Source organism: Canis lupus, chromosome 2, assembly GCF_048164855.1.
Source record: "Canis lupus baileyi chromosome 2, mCanLup2.hap1, whole genome shotgun sequence".
Classification (NCBI taxonomy): domain Eukaryota; kingdom Metazoa; phylum Chordata; class Mammalia; order Carnivora; family Canidae; genus Canis; species Canis lupus.
In genome coordinates this window covers 77,255,546-77,271,943 of record NC_132839.1, presented here as the reverse complement: position 1 = coordinate 77,271,943, position 16,398 = coordinate 77,255,546, and the positions used below count along the sequence as shown (strand labels likewise).

Here is a 16,398-nt window from a genome sequence, read left to right as displayed (position 1 = left end):
CCTACACTTCCTAGAGTTACTGTAATAAGGAATAAAAAAAACAAAAATGTACTTACCTCCCTTTTTCTACCAAGAGCAAGATATCCATTTTTTCCCCATTTTGAACCACTGTGCTGATTGCTGGAGGGAGAGGAGAAAAACATGAATCTATCATTTAAAATTTGACATTAAAACCCATAAAAACAATTATTAATATGACTTAATCATGTTTGGAAGTAAGGTGTCCAAATTTTCTCTAAAAGCTACTATTATATGCAATAAAGAATTACATCCAAAATACAAGATGAAAGAGGAAAAATCATCTCACTTAGTTCTTGCAGTCTTCTTAAGTGCATTCTATCTTCCTGAACTTCTTGCATTTGGAGACAAAAACGTAAACTAGATTTTTCCATAGAAAACCAGCCTTTTCTCCACTGATCCAGGGCATGGCAGTCTTTGTAGTAGAGTTGACCAATCAAATCATAGTCAGCTTCTGTTAAGTTTTCAGCAACAAAGGGAACAAAATGCTGTTAAGACAAATACAGAAAAGTAATAAAGACAGTGCAAATAGGAAATCCCTTCCCAACTATGTATTTGATGGAAGGGAGAAAAATAAAAAATAGTTTCTGTACCTTAAAAATTTAGAAGTAACCCAAATTTCACAACAATTATTTAAGCCTATCAATCTTAAAAATGCACAGATATAATGCATTTTCAAATGGCAGGATCTTAAACCACTTTTTTTGATATATACAGAATTGAAATAGGAAGACATTCTCTATGCCGATTTATGGCATCTTTCAAAATGTCAACCCTCAATGTTTGTCTCTATTTCTATCTCTTACTGAATCTATTCCTTTCCCCTTTGTGTATACTATGAATAACATAACTTCCTATAAAGAAACATTCATAGAAATGACTTTACAATAGTGAAAAGACCTTAATCATCACAACATGGTCTCAATTCAAAGAATGATTCCTCAAAGGTCCTACATTATTTTTTTCTCTGCTTAAAGCTCTAGGAAGAAAACTCTTAATCTCTTTTGACTATAACCTTTGAACACTTAATGAAGTATGGACATTTCCCCAGAATCTTGTATAAAATTTTTATGGGTGGAAGAATATTCTTCCCTGGGGCCCTCATCCACAGCTCCAACTCTCTGAAACTCAAACAGAGACCCCAAGTTAAGAATATTCTCTGGTTTAGGGTGAATATGCAATTTTTAAATACCTTGGCTATTGCCTCTGTCCATTTTCTTTGAGCTTGAGATGTTTCAGCTCCAAATAAAAATGCACGTTCTGAGGGTAAATAGATCTCAAAGGTAAAGATGGGCCTATGGCACACATGAATAAAAAGATACCACTGTTTATGTCTGGCTTTTATGGAAACAAATAACACAAAAGTTAAACTTTTAATTAAATTCTCTTTGAAAACTGGATAATGTTTTGAAATCAATCATATTCTTTCACTGATTTATATTTTAATTCATTTGAATAAATGGAATACGCTGGATCAGACAAAAGGAATATTCTAATTACTTAATCATTGGACTACATGACTATGTTAATAATGCCCCATGTACTCTTCAGTTGACTGACGTGACAAAGCGCTCTCTTTCGACTCCTCCTCCAAGTCCAGGCCACCTTGACATTCTGTTTAAAGCAAACACTATCCAAACCATTCTCTAATCAGCCCTCTTCTTGTCTTCACATATTTTTCTCCCATTATCTCATATTATCCCAAAATTTTATCTCCTTACTGCAGATCAAAGTAGAGTAACATCTCAGGTCCTAAATTCTTTCCTGGGGCCCTCATCCACAGCTCCAACTCTTTTCTAGAACATGTTAACATTGCTGCTGTTACCTAAAAAAAAATCTCGAAATACCCTATATCAAAGTCTTCTTCCTTCTTCCTCTTTTGTATCCCACACTGGTTGTATGTGCCTCATGGTTCAATTTAGATGTATCACCATCTATTTTATTACGCTCAAAACCTTGGAATTTATTCACAGCAGCTTTTCAACCAGATTGTCCAGACAGTTAATCTCTTTAGTCCAATCATACAATTAAACTCACTGTTTTGTTTTGTTTTTTCTTTCTTTTCATGATCTTTTCCTCTAGGTAAACTCTAAGTAATTGTGGACTCTCTTCCTCCTCTCTCTCACCACTTGAGCTAGCTTTCTTCCTTAAATACAAATCTATGTAACTTCTCAATGTCTACATTACTGAGTTCAAACTCTATAAAGTGCTATTTCAGGAAACTCAAAGCTTGGCTGCAATAATTATTTTTTAACCTTATTTCAGTAAAACAAAACAAACAAGAAATTTATTTCACTGTCCATGGTTTCTCCTGCATTTCTACTTATATCAAGAACATTCTTTCAAGAATGTTTTATTTTTGAATATGATTACATGCTGACATAAACTAGTAATATTTTAAATTATATTTACTAATTAAGCAATTAAATATTAGAATGTATTTATTTTAATATTTCACAGTAAGCCATATATTAATTATTTTTTCAGAATAAAAGCACTATTAAGATTAAAACAAAAACAGAATCAATTAATAATCAGTTTTCTTGGCATAAATGTATCAAGCTAAACTAGAAAACAGTAGTCACTTTAACTAGTATATACCGGTCAGCATATATTAATGATACTACGATGTTACGCGTCATTTGACGTAAACAGAAGTTTTGCAAATCTCTTCCTATTCTCATAAAATTTATATTAAAATACGATGTTCCTATAAAACTGACTTATGCAGATTTTCATATTTATAGTTTTTCATTAATTTAACTACATTACAAAATATAACTTTCATATCAAGTATCTTAGATGATTTGTTTTTAGAAGTCCTCACAAAAAATGTATTAAACCATTCTTTGAGTCAAATATATTAAATAAATAATGCTTACTCTTTTAATTGCAACTTTAAAGAAACCATTAAAATGCTAAAGTAAATCTTTGGGGAATTTAGCATTTCAATATGGTATTAAATATATTTAGTTTATTTTAATGCAAATAAGTCATTACTGAGTATTTTCCTTTGAATGATAATGCATTAAATGAATGCATAAATGTTCCTATTACTCCACCATTTTAAACAATGAGTAAATTATAAAAATTTTAGGACATGTTCTAGAATGGAATGTTATAAATTTATTTAAGATTAGATGCAAATACATTAGCATTTCATAGAACCTAGTATGATATTTAATTTTTTCTACTTTTTAGCAAATTCCCTAAGGAATTTTCAGAACTTTTAAATAACTAGGCTTCAAGAAACTATTAAACTCAGGGGCACCTGGGTGGCTCAGTGGTTGAGCATCTGCCTTCAGCTCAGATCAGGATTCTGGAGTTCTGGGATGGAGTAAGGCACCAGGATCCCCACAGGGAGTCTGTTTCTCCTTCTGCCTATGTCTCTACCTCTCATGTCTCTCATGGATAAATAAATAAAATCTTAAAAAAATATATTAAGCTCTTCTACAACAAGCAAATGAAGAATTAAAGTAATAAAACTCTTATTGTCTGGTATGGTAAATATCAGGAAATATTCTTCATCTCCTACCTGTTTAATAGTAGACCTACCCCGTATTTAAATAGAAGTCTTCTTTGTGTACAGCCAGGCAGATAACTTCACTGATGTTAATGGTGCCATTAGGCGTGGTAGACTTATCATTTTCATAGTAACTCAAGAACCCTCCTTCCAAAACACACCACTTTTTATTTGTCTCTAGAAATTTAAAACAAATAATAAATTGAGTTATATCATAATTCTAATTTTTAAAAAATACATGGTTTAAATAATGACTGGATTCAAATAAATTCATTAATTTCCTATTTTGTGTAAAGAGTATGCTATTGCTGCATGGGATATACAGTTGTCACTTTCTCTGCTCTCAAAACATGTGCAATCTAGAAACAAGGAATTTATGAGACAAAAATAACTATGACATCGATGACCAGAAAAGCAAACAGATTTATAAAGAGACTGCTGCAAAACAACTCTGAAACAGCAAGGACTGATGTCTACAGAGAGTATTAGAGGAATAAACATAGTGTAAAAAGTAAGATTGTGGTTGATGTTAGGTAGGTATGCAAAAGAAAAAAAGGGGCCATAACCTGCAGTGCTCTTAATGCCCTGGTTAGGGAATTTAAAATTCAAATCATAAGAGATCTTAAACTATGGCCTACAGGCCAAATCCACATCATCACCTGTTTTTATAAATAAAGTTTTATTAAAACACAGCCACATGTATTCACTTATAGATTATCTGTGGCTGTTTTCCCACTAAAAGGGTAGAACTGAGTTGTGGCAAAGATCATCTAGCTTGCAAAGCTTAAATAATTTACTATCTGACTCTCTTCAGAAAAAGTTTGCTGAGCTTTGATTGTGTAGTTGATGGCGAGCCACGGGAATGGTTTCAGCAGAGGAATATGATCAGATACGAATTTTACATATTTTGCCTACTGTGGGAAATAGACTTAAGAAGTTAAGGCCAGTTAGGATACTGTCAACAGAGGCCTAAGTGAGAGATGAAGACAGCCAAAAGCAGGACAGTGGTAGCAAGGATGGGAGGAGAGAGTGGGAAGGAGGGAGAAACAGAAAAGTATACCTGCTTGTGTGTATTTTGAGGAGATAAACATATAATGGTTAGATTCAGAGGGCAAGGGAGAACTCACAAATGGTTGTGTCATTTTTAGCTTTGATTACAAGGTTGGCAATAGGTCCACTTTTATTTAAAAGAAAGGAGAAACAGTTTTAGAGGATATAATGAGTTTTCTTTTTTTTTTTTTTTTTTGAGTTTTCTTTTAGATTGAATCAGAGATAGCTTTTGGAAATCCAAGTGGGGATACCTATTAGATCACTCTAGAGATTTGCACCTTGGGGCAAGGAAAGGTCTCAATAACTAGGAAGTCTTTACGTTAAAGATAGTAGTTGAAAATATAAATTCACCAAAGATAAAATGTTAGGGAACTTAAAATCATAAGGAGTAATGATTGTAGGAGGGGTGAAAAGCAATGAAGCAAGTGAGAAGAGACAGTGTATAAAACGGAAAGCGCCAAAACATTCCAAAAAGGGATGACTGCCACTATTAAATATAGCAAAGAAATCTAATAAAAGAAGGGCTTAAAAAAATCTGTTGGTCTTCCTAAGAAGAAGGTAACCATCTACTTTACTTTAGTGTGCAATGAAAGAAGCCAGGTTCCAGCATACTGAAGACTAAAGAGGAAGAAATGAAATCAGTCAGGATAGAGCAATAGCCTATGCCATTTAAAAAAAAAAAAAAAGGTATCAAACTCAAATGAAGGAATGAGCTATGGTAAGGCAAATGGCAGAACATCAAAAAATGTTTCTGGAGCTGAACTGAGGATGAACATTTTCTTTCTCAAAAACAGAGGAGAATACAGAGGAGAAATGGAAAGATACAGTTAAATCCTGAGCTAAGAAGACTTCTTAAAATGGTATTCCACTCAGCTAACCCAATGTCTCAAAGACTGGGTTGAGGCACAATCTCTCCTAGACCTCTTCTCCAAACTTTTATCATTGTCAGGCTGAATTAAGTATATTCCTATGGCATCCTCAGCACAATATGGATCCTAAGAAGGTGGAATTGGAACTCAAAGACTCTGGAGTGTAATAATGCCTTCATGGTACCTCCAAAAAACAACTTCACCATTCCCTTGGGTTCTTCTCTATAAAATTAAGATTAAAAAACATCAAATTCATAGGATTGCTGGGGTGATCAAAGCATGTAATGTTACACATGAAGCATGTCGAAAAGTGACTTTATAAGTGGCTGTTTAAATTCATACTAACAATGTAAAATACTTTTTCTAAATATAACTGGACTATCTAAACAATGTAACAATTTAATTTTTTTCATTTAACCAGAAATGTTATAAGTTATTTGGTAACAAGGACTGTCTCTTTCTATTCTTAAGAATCAACCACATTGCATAACCTAGGGGAAGTTTGTTGAAATCATTATTTTCAGAAATTAGGAAATGTTGTTATTAGTTATGGATATGGCTCAGATGAGGTTGCCAACTTTAAGAGAAATACAAAAATAAGAAATGTGTTAAAGAATCAATAACAAGATCATAAATGGAATTACTTTTAAGCATAGGAGGATGGATCCAAGTATGCATCTCCATTTCCTCCCAAAACTACAACAGAACCACACTGAAGAGATAAAAGTAAAAACTCAAAAGAACAAAGAAAGAACCAAAGAATCCATAGTACATTGGAAATGACCGACCTGGGATCCCTGAGTGGCTCAGCGGTTTAGCGCCTGCCTTCACCCCAGGGCGTGATCCTGGAGTCCCAGGATCAAGTCCCACATCAGGCTCCGTGCGTGGAGCCTGCTTATCCCTCTGCCTGTGTCTCTGCCTCTCTCTCTCTCTCTCTCTCTCTCTCTCTCTCCCCCCCTCTGTCTCTTATGAATAAATAAATATTTAAAAAAAAAAAAAAAGGAAATGACTGACCTGTCTGAGAGGCAAAAGCTGGTAACTTCGGATATGCAAAGTAGAGGAAACAAATAATGTTCTACAAAGTTCCATAAAATACTTGAAAGGCTAATACCTAAGAAAGCACAGGGTAAGAAGTAGAATTGAATCAAGTTTATTACATAAAGGGAGTAAAGTCCACATATATTCTTCCCTGTGCAAAGCAGCTAAACAATAATCCCCCCTCATCCATGTGAAAGCTGAGTCCTTTACTCTGGAGAAACTGGACCAAACAGATTCTAAAATGAGAGACTCTAGGCATTGTTGAGGCAGAGGAAGTTGCCAGTGATAATCGAGATCCAAATCCCAATATTCTCAGTAAGAGATGGAATCTTCTGAAACTGATCCCAAACATTTAAAAGAAAGCTTCCAACGTAAAAGACACCAAAACCAAATATTTTTTTAAACTCTAAATAATAGCAGACTGTCAAAGGAAGATACTGTAACCATAAAACAAGAACAGCATGTTCTAAGAAGGAAAATCAAGAACACACACACACACAAAAATAAGTATTTATAATTAAAAATGGAATCAGGAATTTTAAAAATTAGGAAAAAGAGAGAAAGCTTAGAAAAGAAACTCTCCAAAAGGCAAAACAAGGGGAAGAAAAAAATGATAGTATAAGATGATGGAGCTGTTAAAGAAGTAATACTATAAGAAGTAATATTACTTCCACGAAAAAAAATTAGAGAAGAAGAATTTTTCAAAGACAAAGAATAATGTCTAAGAATGAAAAAAAAAAAGGAATATCTTTTTTGTCCATTAAAATTGTACTGTGCATGTGCATGTACTGCTTTGGTAAAATAAAAATCAGAAAAAAATTGTTTACAAGATCACCAATTAGTGTGCTTTTGTGGCCATTTTTATAGGGCATGGTTCCCTAACTGGCAAATCTCCGCAATCTCAAAGGTCTGGAGGCAGAAGCTGGGAAAATAGAAAAGACTGGCCAAGCTATTCTTTAATGGGTAAAAAGAAATAAGCAATTTTGGAAGTTAGCAAGAATGCTTCAGGAATCACCATTAGGATCCAAATAAAAGGGGAAGAGGGCTGATGAAGCAGAGCTAGAAATGGTTCGGGGTTGATGAACAAGAATAACTGAAAGCCTCAAAGAACTACATATAAAAATAAGGCCTGACCACAACAGTATAACCATGGAACATTAAATGTATAGAGTGAGCTAAATTCTGCTCCTGCATCAACTATGAGGTTATCAGTTCATAAAGTATGGTAATATATACAGGTTAACAGAACATGTGAGTCAATATAGTCGTGAGTATCAACAATGGTCTATACACAGGAAAACAATATTAGAATAAATGGAACTTAAGCTACAGATGATTATTACTGACATGGAAATGATATAGGGGAAAGAGAAGTCATTAACTGCTACAACTGAATGGAGTACTTAATAATGGAAGTCAGAAACTACTTCCTAAAGGCTGTAGCTGCTTTATTCCTTTTAATTTTGAAAATAAAATTTTGTGTCCTTACCCTCCATTAGTAGAGTCTAATGGAAGACAGTGGAGCTGGAAAGAAAGTGTCATTTCAGAAACAGGTCTATCCAGGCTTGTTCTGCTCCTACTGAATTCTGGAAATTATGTACAAATATAAAGCATGTATTTGTCTACTTTGCTCTTCTAATGGGTTTTACATTATGATACATTCCAAAAGTACCTATGTCACTCCTTGCATTCAGCTTATTTCCAAATTGAACTTTAGACATCAAAAATATAAACGCAAAGGAGTTCAAATGAAAGGGATGAACCCCAACCAGACACAGTGATTTTATATAACCTGTCTTTGCATTGCCAAAATTTATTAGTCTTAATTTCTATTTGAAAAACTAAAACAATGAGCTTTGAGAATTGAGGGAAATAAAAAAAAAAAAAACAACTAATCATCCCACATATTTCCTAGTAAAAGACACTAACATGAAAACTGAATTCCAAAAGATGTTATTTTGTATGGGTTTTAACGATGTAATTCTATAGTCTGTAGCTTGCCAAATAACCCTCTGAGTAAGTGAGGTAAAAATATTAAACTCCAATATTTTTAAAAAGGGAAAGCAGGAAGAAAAAAAAATATTCGAAATTTTCAGTCTCTTGAGGTAAAAAGATAATTATTTTTGAATTATCATCTCTCCATCCTATTTCTGGAGTCTAGAGATTGTACAAACTCTCAAATTTTACGTTATTGCCAAGAATTAAATTATATAATCAACCCATAATGTTGCATTTAAAATATACATTAGATCTACAGATATTAAGGGTAATGAATACGGTTTATACATACAGGTGTAATGAATACAATCTGTACATCAGATAATTTCCTGATTTTGATCACTATAGTGGAGTTATTTGAGGGAACGTCCTCCCTTTTTAGAAATACACACTGAGGTAATTAAGGGTAAAATGGCATAAAGTCCACAACTTTTAAATAATTCTAAAAATATGTGCATATACACACTTACACGTGTGTGTGTACATATATGCACACATACACAGGAAGAAAGAGGATAAAGTAAATGTAAGGTATTAAGATGTGGGAAGTCTGGGTGAAGGGTATATGAGAATTCTTTGCACCACACTTGCAACTTTTCTGTAAGCCTGAAATTATGTTAACACAATTAAAAAAAAAAAAGTTAAAAGAAACTATAGATCACCCTACTCTTTACGTTTTTCTTTATCATAGGTAGGGTGGTAAGAAAGAAAGAAAACAAGATGATGTGTTTAGCCTCAAAAAGCATCAAGAGAAGAATCACTTAAAAGGCCGAAATCCTGACAGCTTAGTTAGGATCACTGTATTCTGAGAAACTGCCAAATGAAAAGCTGAATCAGCACTGGTAGAAGAAAACAGCACAAAGAATTTCTTGATGGGCCCTGGAAAAAAAAGTTCACAGAGACCCAATCAATGCCTACTGGAAGATGATATATTGAACATCCAGGACCTGAGCTCAAATCCTGAGCCTCAGTGTGTACTCTGCACAGTTATATGAAAATCATGAAAGGTGGGATACCTGGGTGGCTCAGTCAGTTAAGCGTCTGCCTTTGGCTCAGGTCATTATTCCAGGGTCCTGGGATCCAGCCCCACATTGGGGAGGGGGGGAGGTCCCCTGCTCAGCAGGGAGTCTGTTTCTCCTTCTCCCTCTATCCACCCCACACTCAAGCTTTCTCTCTCAAATAAATAAAATCTTAAAAAAAAAAAATCATGAAAGGCCCTAATTTTTTAAATGAATATTTATTGTAGATTTCTGAGATCTAAAATAAGGAAAAGTGTCAAAATGCTAACCAACTGAAGTTATAAAATTACTTCAAAACAATGGGCTCAGATGAAGAGGATAATTCTCAAAGAATAATGCAAAAAAAAAAAAAGGCACATTTATTGAGTACAGAGATAATTACTGGCACAGTTTAGGAATCCTACCCCTGTCCTCATGAAATTTGCAGTCCAATCCAAGAGGAGATGCGTTTGGAATAATAACCATGGTGGGGGCAGGTGTGTTTTTAGGGGTTAGAAGCACTGATGGAAGGAAGTCACCCTTAGACTAGAATGATAAACAGAAAAACATGGCTTTTGAAGTAGTAGTTTATGACTGAAAAGACATTAAAGTAGCGAAAAATACACCTGGAGCTACGACTACTCCATAATTCTGGGAAGAGCAATGAGAAAAGTCAAGGAAAGAGGAAACTGCCAAAAATCGGCTTGGCCAGAGAACCAGATTACACATGAAGTTAGCAAATAGGTAAAAAAGCCACAAACCCCCAGCAGAGGCCAGGCCCCAGGAGCCTGATGTGACAGGTGTTCAGGAGCTCCTTCCTTTCTCGGCAGACAAGTGCGAGTCACTGGAGGGTCTTAAACAAAAGGCATCAAATGCACAATGCATAAAATAAATATAAATGCAGAATCTAATTATGTAAATTATAATGGGAAACAAATGACAGATCCTTTTAAAAGGTGAGTACAAACCCATTTTCAGTGAGAAATATGGGCTTGAGGGGATTTAGTCCTAAAGCATTATCATCACTATAACCCCTGATTTGCTGTTTTTTTTTTTTTTTTTTTTTTTTAAGTGGAAATGGGCCAGGGGTCAGACAGAGGAGGCACAGATATTACCTTTGAGGATTTACAGTAACAAAGCTGTGATAGGAAATCTTGGCATTCCTATTCATTTGGGAAACAAGGAAGAGCTGAAGTCAGAGTGCATTGGTCTGCTGAGCCCAATTCAGATATGCTCTCCTAACTCTGACTTTGAGAACACACTCTGCTACAGAAGTCTTATGGTTAACTAATTCCCAGAATTCCCAGAAGATGTTCACCAGAAATACAACTGGAGCCACAGAAAGGGCAACTCTCAGGACACAAGCTGTGTGTGTATGGTGGTTGGACTGGCTGGAGGGGTTATTTATTCTATTTAATCTTGATATTTAGGGAAGAAAAACAGGGAAGAAAAACAGTACTGGAATTTGCTCAAAAACAAGAAAGGACTCCAGAGCTGACCTAATGAAATACTACTATGAAGTGACATGGATACTACTGTTGGATACACTAAGTGTCAGCTACCATCTATAGGATATGCCTAAACTCAGAGGGTAACGGAAAATCAGAAACAGCTATTTAGATATACCCTTTGCTGCTTCTGCTGCTCCTTATCCCCTCATCATCATATTTCTGTGCCATGTACACGTCTACAAATCGTATATACATTAACTCACTGAATCCTCAGAAAAAACCTATTAGGTCAGTTCTATTATACATCCCTCCTTGTACCTTGTCCACAGGGACAAAATGGTTAGTGACTTCTCCATGATCACACAAGTACTTAACATCAGAACTGAGAGGAGAACCCAGGCAGCCAAGATCTAGGAACATACCCTCTTGACCACTTAACCATGCTGCTTCTCTGCACCTCTTATACATTTGAAGCATGTATGTCCATTTTCAAAACACATTAGAGAGAGTAGAGGTCATAGCTTCTAATACACATGTGCACAGTAAATCCAAGATAGTAAAGGCAAAGTATTATTTGTTAAAACCATGAAGCTGTTTCCTGATGAAGGATTTCCTTAACTAATGGTATTCGGCATCCACTGAAAATAGGAATACACACTAGGAATTCTTTTCATTTAAAATAAATGTGTTTTAGCCTTGAACATTTTTAGACTATACAAGCTAGGCACTGATAGAACACAAGATCTTCGAAATTCCTCAATGCTAATTTATGAAATTAAATATAACCAGATGATATAGAGTTTCTAGCAAACTGTATCAACCACTTTCTTTTTAAAAATCAAACACCATGTCAACAAATCACGGTAAGACACCAAGGGGATAAAATAAGGTTGAAGGGAGAAAACAGAAAACAAAACCAGGATGCTATTATTCAGCTCTACACTTAGGTTTAACACGAGCTATCAATCTTTCTTTTCATGAACACTAAATTGAGAAGAAAAAAAAAAAAAAGAAAAAGAAAAATACAGATCAGTCTTCATAACCTGAGGCTAGAAGAACTTCGAATCCTGAAAACCTGAACTGACAATTTGAAGCCTCTTGTAACTCTCTGAAGGACTACATGCATTTTATTCTGACTTTTTTCTTCCTGTTTAATCATTTTGCTCTATGGCTGTCCTGACAAGCACCGACAGAGTGGTGCGGTCCAGGTGCTTGCCATTCAGGGGCAAAGGTGACAACCACATTTTCATCTCTAAATCTTTCCAAATAATTCATTTGTTTCCATAAAGCTGGTGCTTGGAGGAGTAACACCATTATAGCATCTTGAGAAAGAAAAGAAAAAAACAACAAAACAGAACTTGTTTCTTGGTAGTGTGACTTTTTCTTCATTTTTAAGTAGATAATTTCTGAACAAATATTTTGCATCTGCAATTATGTAATTTTTTAATTAGAGTCTAGTTGCCATACAATGTTATATTGCTTTCAGTTGTACAACACACCTTTCAGGCACACACCAGTGATTTGGTAATTCTATACATTGTGCAGTGCTCACCACGATGAACATGGTCACCATCTGCCACTATCTGTCACTATACAATATTATTATCTTCCTTATGCTGTAGCTTTCATTCCTATGACTTAATTATTTCACAATGGAAGCCTGTACTTCTTGATCCCCTTCACCTATTTTGCCCGACCTCCCCAACACTCCCTCCCCTTCAGCAATCATTGGTTTGTTTTCTGTGTTTATAATTTTGTTTCTGGTTTTTTGGTTTATTTGTCCATTTGTTTTGCTTTTTATATTCCACATGTAAGCAAATTCAGTATTTGTCTCTGACTTATTTCACTTACTATAATACTCTCTAGGTCCATCCATATTGTCCCAAACAGCAAGATACCACTCATTTTTATAGCTGAGTAATATTCCATTGTATGTATACATACCACATACATCTTCTTTATCTAATCTTCTGGGGATATTTAGTTTGCTTCCATAACTCAGCTACTATAAATAATGCTGCATATACCTTCTTTGAATTTAATGTGTTTGCTTTCTTTAGGTAAATACCCAATAGTGCAATTACCAGATCATATAGTATTCCTATGTTTAATTTTTTGAGGAAACTCCATATTATGTTCCACAGTGGTTGCACTGCTTTATATCCCTACCAACAGCACATGAGGGTTCTCCATATCCTGGTCAACATCAATTTATTGTCTTTTAGATACTTGCCATACTAACAGGTATAAGATGGTTTTGATTTGCACTTCCCTAATGATTAGTGATGTTGAGCATCTTTTCATGTGTCTGTTGACCCACAAGTATATCTTTCTAGGTACAAGTCAAAACCAAAATATTAACAAGTCTCTTACACTTTTATACCAGTAATAACTTGATTATTAGAGAAATGGTCACTTATTCAATAAATATTTACACATGACTACTATGTGTTGACACTATGTTAGGCACCAAAGATTTTATAATCTTGAATAAACCACCAAATGCTAATGTCTCATTAAGAGAGAGCAAGTGAGCAAGCTAGTGAGGCACAAATAAACTAATAAAGGAGGGATCATCTTCATGCAATAAATGCTATGCTGGAATAAGAGTCCCATGAAAGGAAAGAGCTGCCAGTGACAGCAGACTATAGTAGCACTAAACTGATGCCTGAAAAATGAGAAAACGCCAAACTGGGGGAAGTGCCCTTCTGGCAAAATGAACAACTGCAAAAGTCCAAAAGGGCAAAAAGGAACATGACATGTTGTAGAAATAGAGAGGAAAACAGTGTGACCAGGCCTATGAAGGTAGGGAGGAATAATATGAGATGAAGAGGGGAAGGCATAGGAGGGTCTCTTATGTGACAATAAGGAACAGGGATATATTCTGTTACGGGAAGCTGCTGAATATACTCAAACAATGAAAATACAAAATCTGATTTACATTTTTAATGACCATGGAATCTGCTTTTGGAGAATGCTTTGGAAGGAAGCTAGAGTAGCTACTGGGACACAAATCAAGAGAAGTGTTGCATCCCAGGTAGGATGTGATGGTAGCTGGGCTGGGATTATGTTAGTGAAGAGGAAAGCCAACTGATTTAAGACCTATTTTAAGTTCGAAATGATAGAACTTGGTGACAAACTGGGTGAAAAAAATGAAGACTATCAAAGTTTACACTACCAGGAAATTATGTCCCAATGAAATCATTTCTGCTATGCTACATAGCCAAAGTACAAAAGCATATTCATATTACTTAAAACAGGATTCCAAATGAGATAACATCCTCAATTAAATTACAAAGGATGAACCAGTTTCTAATTTTGGAAATGAAATATAACAACAACAAAAAATCCATAGTTAACTTGTAAAAGATAAAAGGAAAGAATTAGTTACGAGTTTAAAAACATCAATTTATTCCTCTACTGATTAAGAAAAGCAATCTATTCCAAGAAAATATTAAAACAAACTGTTAAGTCTATAAATATTATAAGCACAGTGTTTTTATTTTGTATTTTATTGTTGCCAGAAAATAAATGAAAGCTTATTTTAAGCTGCAGAGTACTTATGATACTATGAAGTCTCAGAAAGAAAATCTCATATTTCAAACTCCCTATTTCATCTTTCTATAAGAGATTTAAAGGGTGGGTCTAAGATCTCTTCATATTCTAGAAAACTTGTAAACTTATTAACAAGCACATTAACTGCCTATTATTGAATTATTTTAATAATTACTATAGCCAATGCATAGATTATTCAGTTACTCCTCTTGCCACTTCTGACCAACTTCTACCTAAGGGTTAAATACTAAAGAGCAATGGAAGATTGAGAAAATTCTCTATAAAATTTGCCATTTGTTATCAGTTTGAGTACAGACATTTAATAACCAACTGCCGAAAGAACCAAAAACATCTAAATTCAAAATGTCACCCAGTCGTAATACTTTGACCAAGACAAAAGTGTTACAGCATTATGAGGATTACAATTAATGTACATAAAGTATCTAAAAATAACGCTTTATACATAGTACCTGTTCACTAAAGGGTAGCTACTATTTTCTGGAAAATCTAATAAGGTAAGGTTAATTCCAATATAATTCTACTTAGACATATCATTTATTTGGACATAAAGCATTTATACCAAAGCAATCACTTTAAATGCACAAAGATCAGGATTAACACTCTAAAGTGAGTTTTTCATCCTATTGTTCCTTTGATAGAGTAGTAAGGCTGAATTATACCATGTAGGGAATTAATACTGGGCTCCTGAGCCTCTAAACACCCACCACCAATTGGCCTATACAGCTTAATATCTCTTAAATCCTCTTTGTTCCAGTAAGACAGATCTCATTATATATTCCTGCCTATATTTCTCAAATTAGTTCATATGTATTTAACAATGAGCATGAGACCTGTGTCTTATTCATTTTTGTAATTCCTAATGCTCAGGACACGCTTGACACAAGGAGCTAGTTGCAGAGATGGATAAATGCCTACCGTGTCTGTTCAGATAATTCCCCAAACCTAAAATACATTGTTAAATTTAATTAATTTCCATCATTTTTTGAAACCATGCCTAAGCTTTATTCTACTTACACACACATAACTTATAATCAGAATAAACTGAACTACTTCATATCCCTTAGTATGCCAATAGAATATGTACTAAAAACTTGTCAGTTCTGCCTATGTGTTGACATTTATCTATATTATCTCCCCAGTTAAGGTGTCTGTCTCTAAGGGAAGGGGCTGAGTTTCACATTTCTTTGGAATAACCCTTAAATCCTGAAACAAGAGTCGGTTGGCCGTAAAGTAGACATCAGTGAATTCTGTTGAGAATTCACACAGCATTCCAACTCAGTGGTAAATCCCTGCTGCAGTGCATGAAATAGTATTTGCGCCTTGAAGCATTTACAAATCCTCAAAAAATATTTCTGTATTATAAAGATCAAATCTAACATCTTAAAGGAAAAAATCAAAATATAAACATAATTATTTTGATAATGAAAGTTTTATCAGATAACAAAATCAAAAAGAAGCAGAAAAGATACCTTCAAGCAGTTTTTTCTCCGAAGAGAGTTTAGAAGCAGCAGAAGGAGCCTGATACAAAAAGTCACAGAGGAACGTGGATTGGGAGGACTCCTGACTTAATCCACCTTCAGAGTGAATATCATGTTGAGGGAAATCTGAAAAAATTACAGAAATAACATATTTGAAATCTAAAATGTAAATAACTTCCCTTTGGTTATGAATATGTAGGTGAGTTTTTTGCTAGAAGAAAAGTTACTTCAAATTTTCCACAGAATAGCTATATATTTATTTCATGTTGCTTAGAATTTGCAAATAATCACTTAAGCTATGTTTATTATTCATATATGAAAATCAGATTTAATTTTGGTGAAAATGCTTATGTGGGGTTAACTATTTTAATCTTTAATTTATATGATTAAAGAAATATA

The 16,398-nt window shown here is 34.4% G+C and overlaps 1 protein-coding gene across 10 annotated transcripts in view; it reads right to left on the bottom strand.

The window, feature by feature from the left end:
• Positions 1 to 16,398, bottom strand: part of ARAP2 (ArfGAP with RhoGAP domain, ankyrin repeat and PH domain 2) — a 192,069-nt gene that overhangs the window by 90,490 nt on the left and 85,181 nt on the right. For all 10 annotated transcript variants that reach the window (XM_072808051.1, XM_072808033.1, XM_072808026.1 and 7 more), the window contains exons 15-19: positions 15,991 to 16,125; positions 3,574 to 3,718; positions 1,211 to 1,313; positions 308 to 506; positions 57 to 120 (exon numbers count right to left, since the gene is read on the bottom strand). In XM_072808051.1, coding sequence (XP_072664152.1) covers positions 57 to 120; positions 308 to 506; positions 1,211 to 1,313; positions 3,574 to 3,718; positions 15,991 to 16,125 — 646 coding nt within the window. The remainder of the gene's footprint in view (positions 1 to 56; positions 121 to 307; positions 507 to 1,210; positions 1,314 to 3,573; positions 3,719 to 15,990; positions 16,126 to 16,398) is intronic.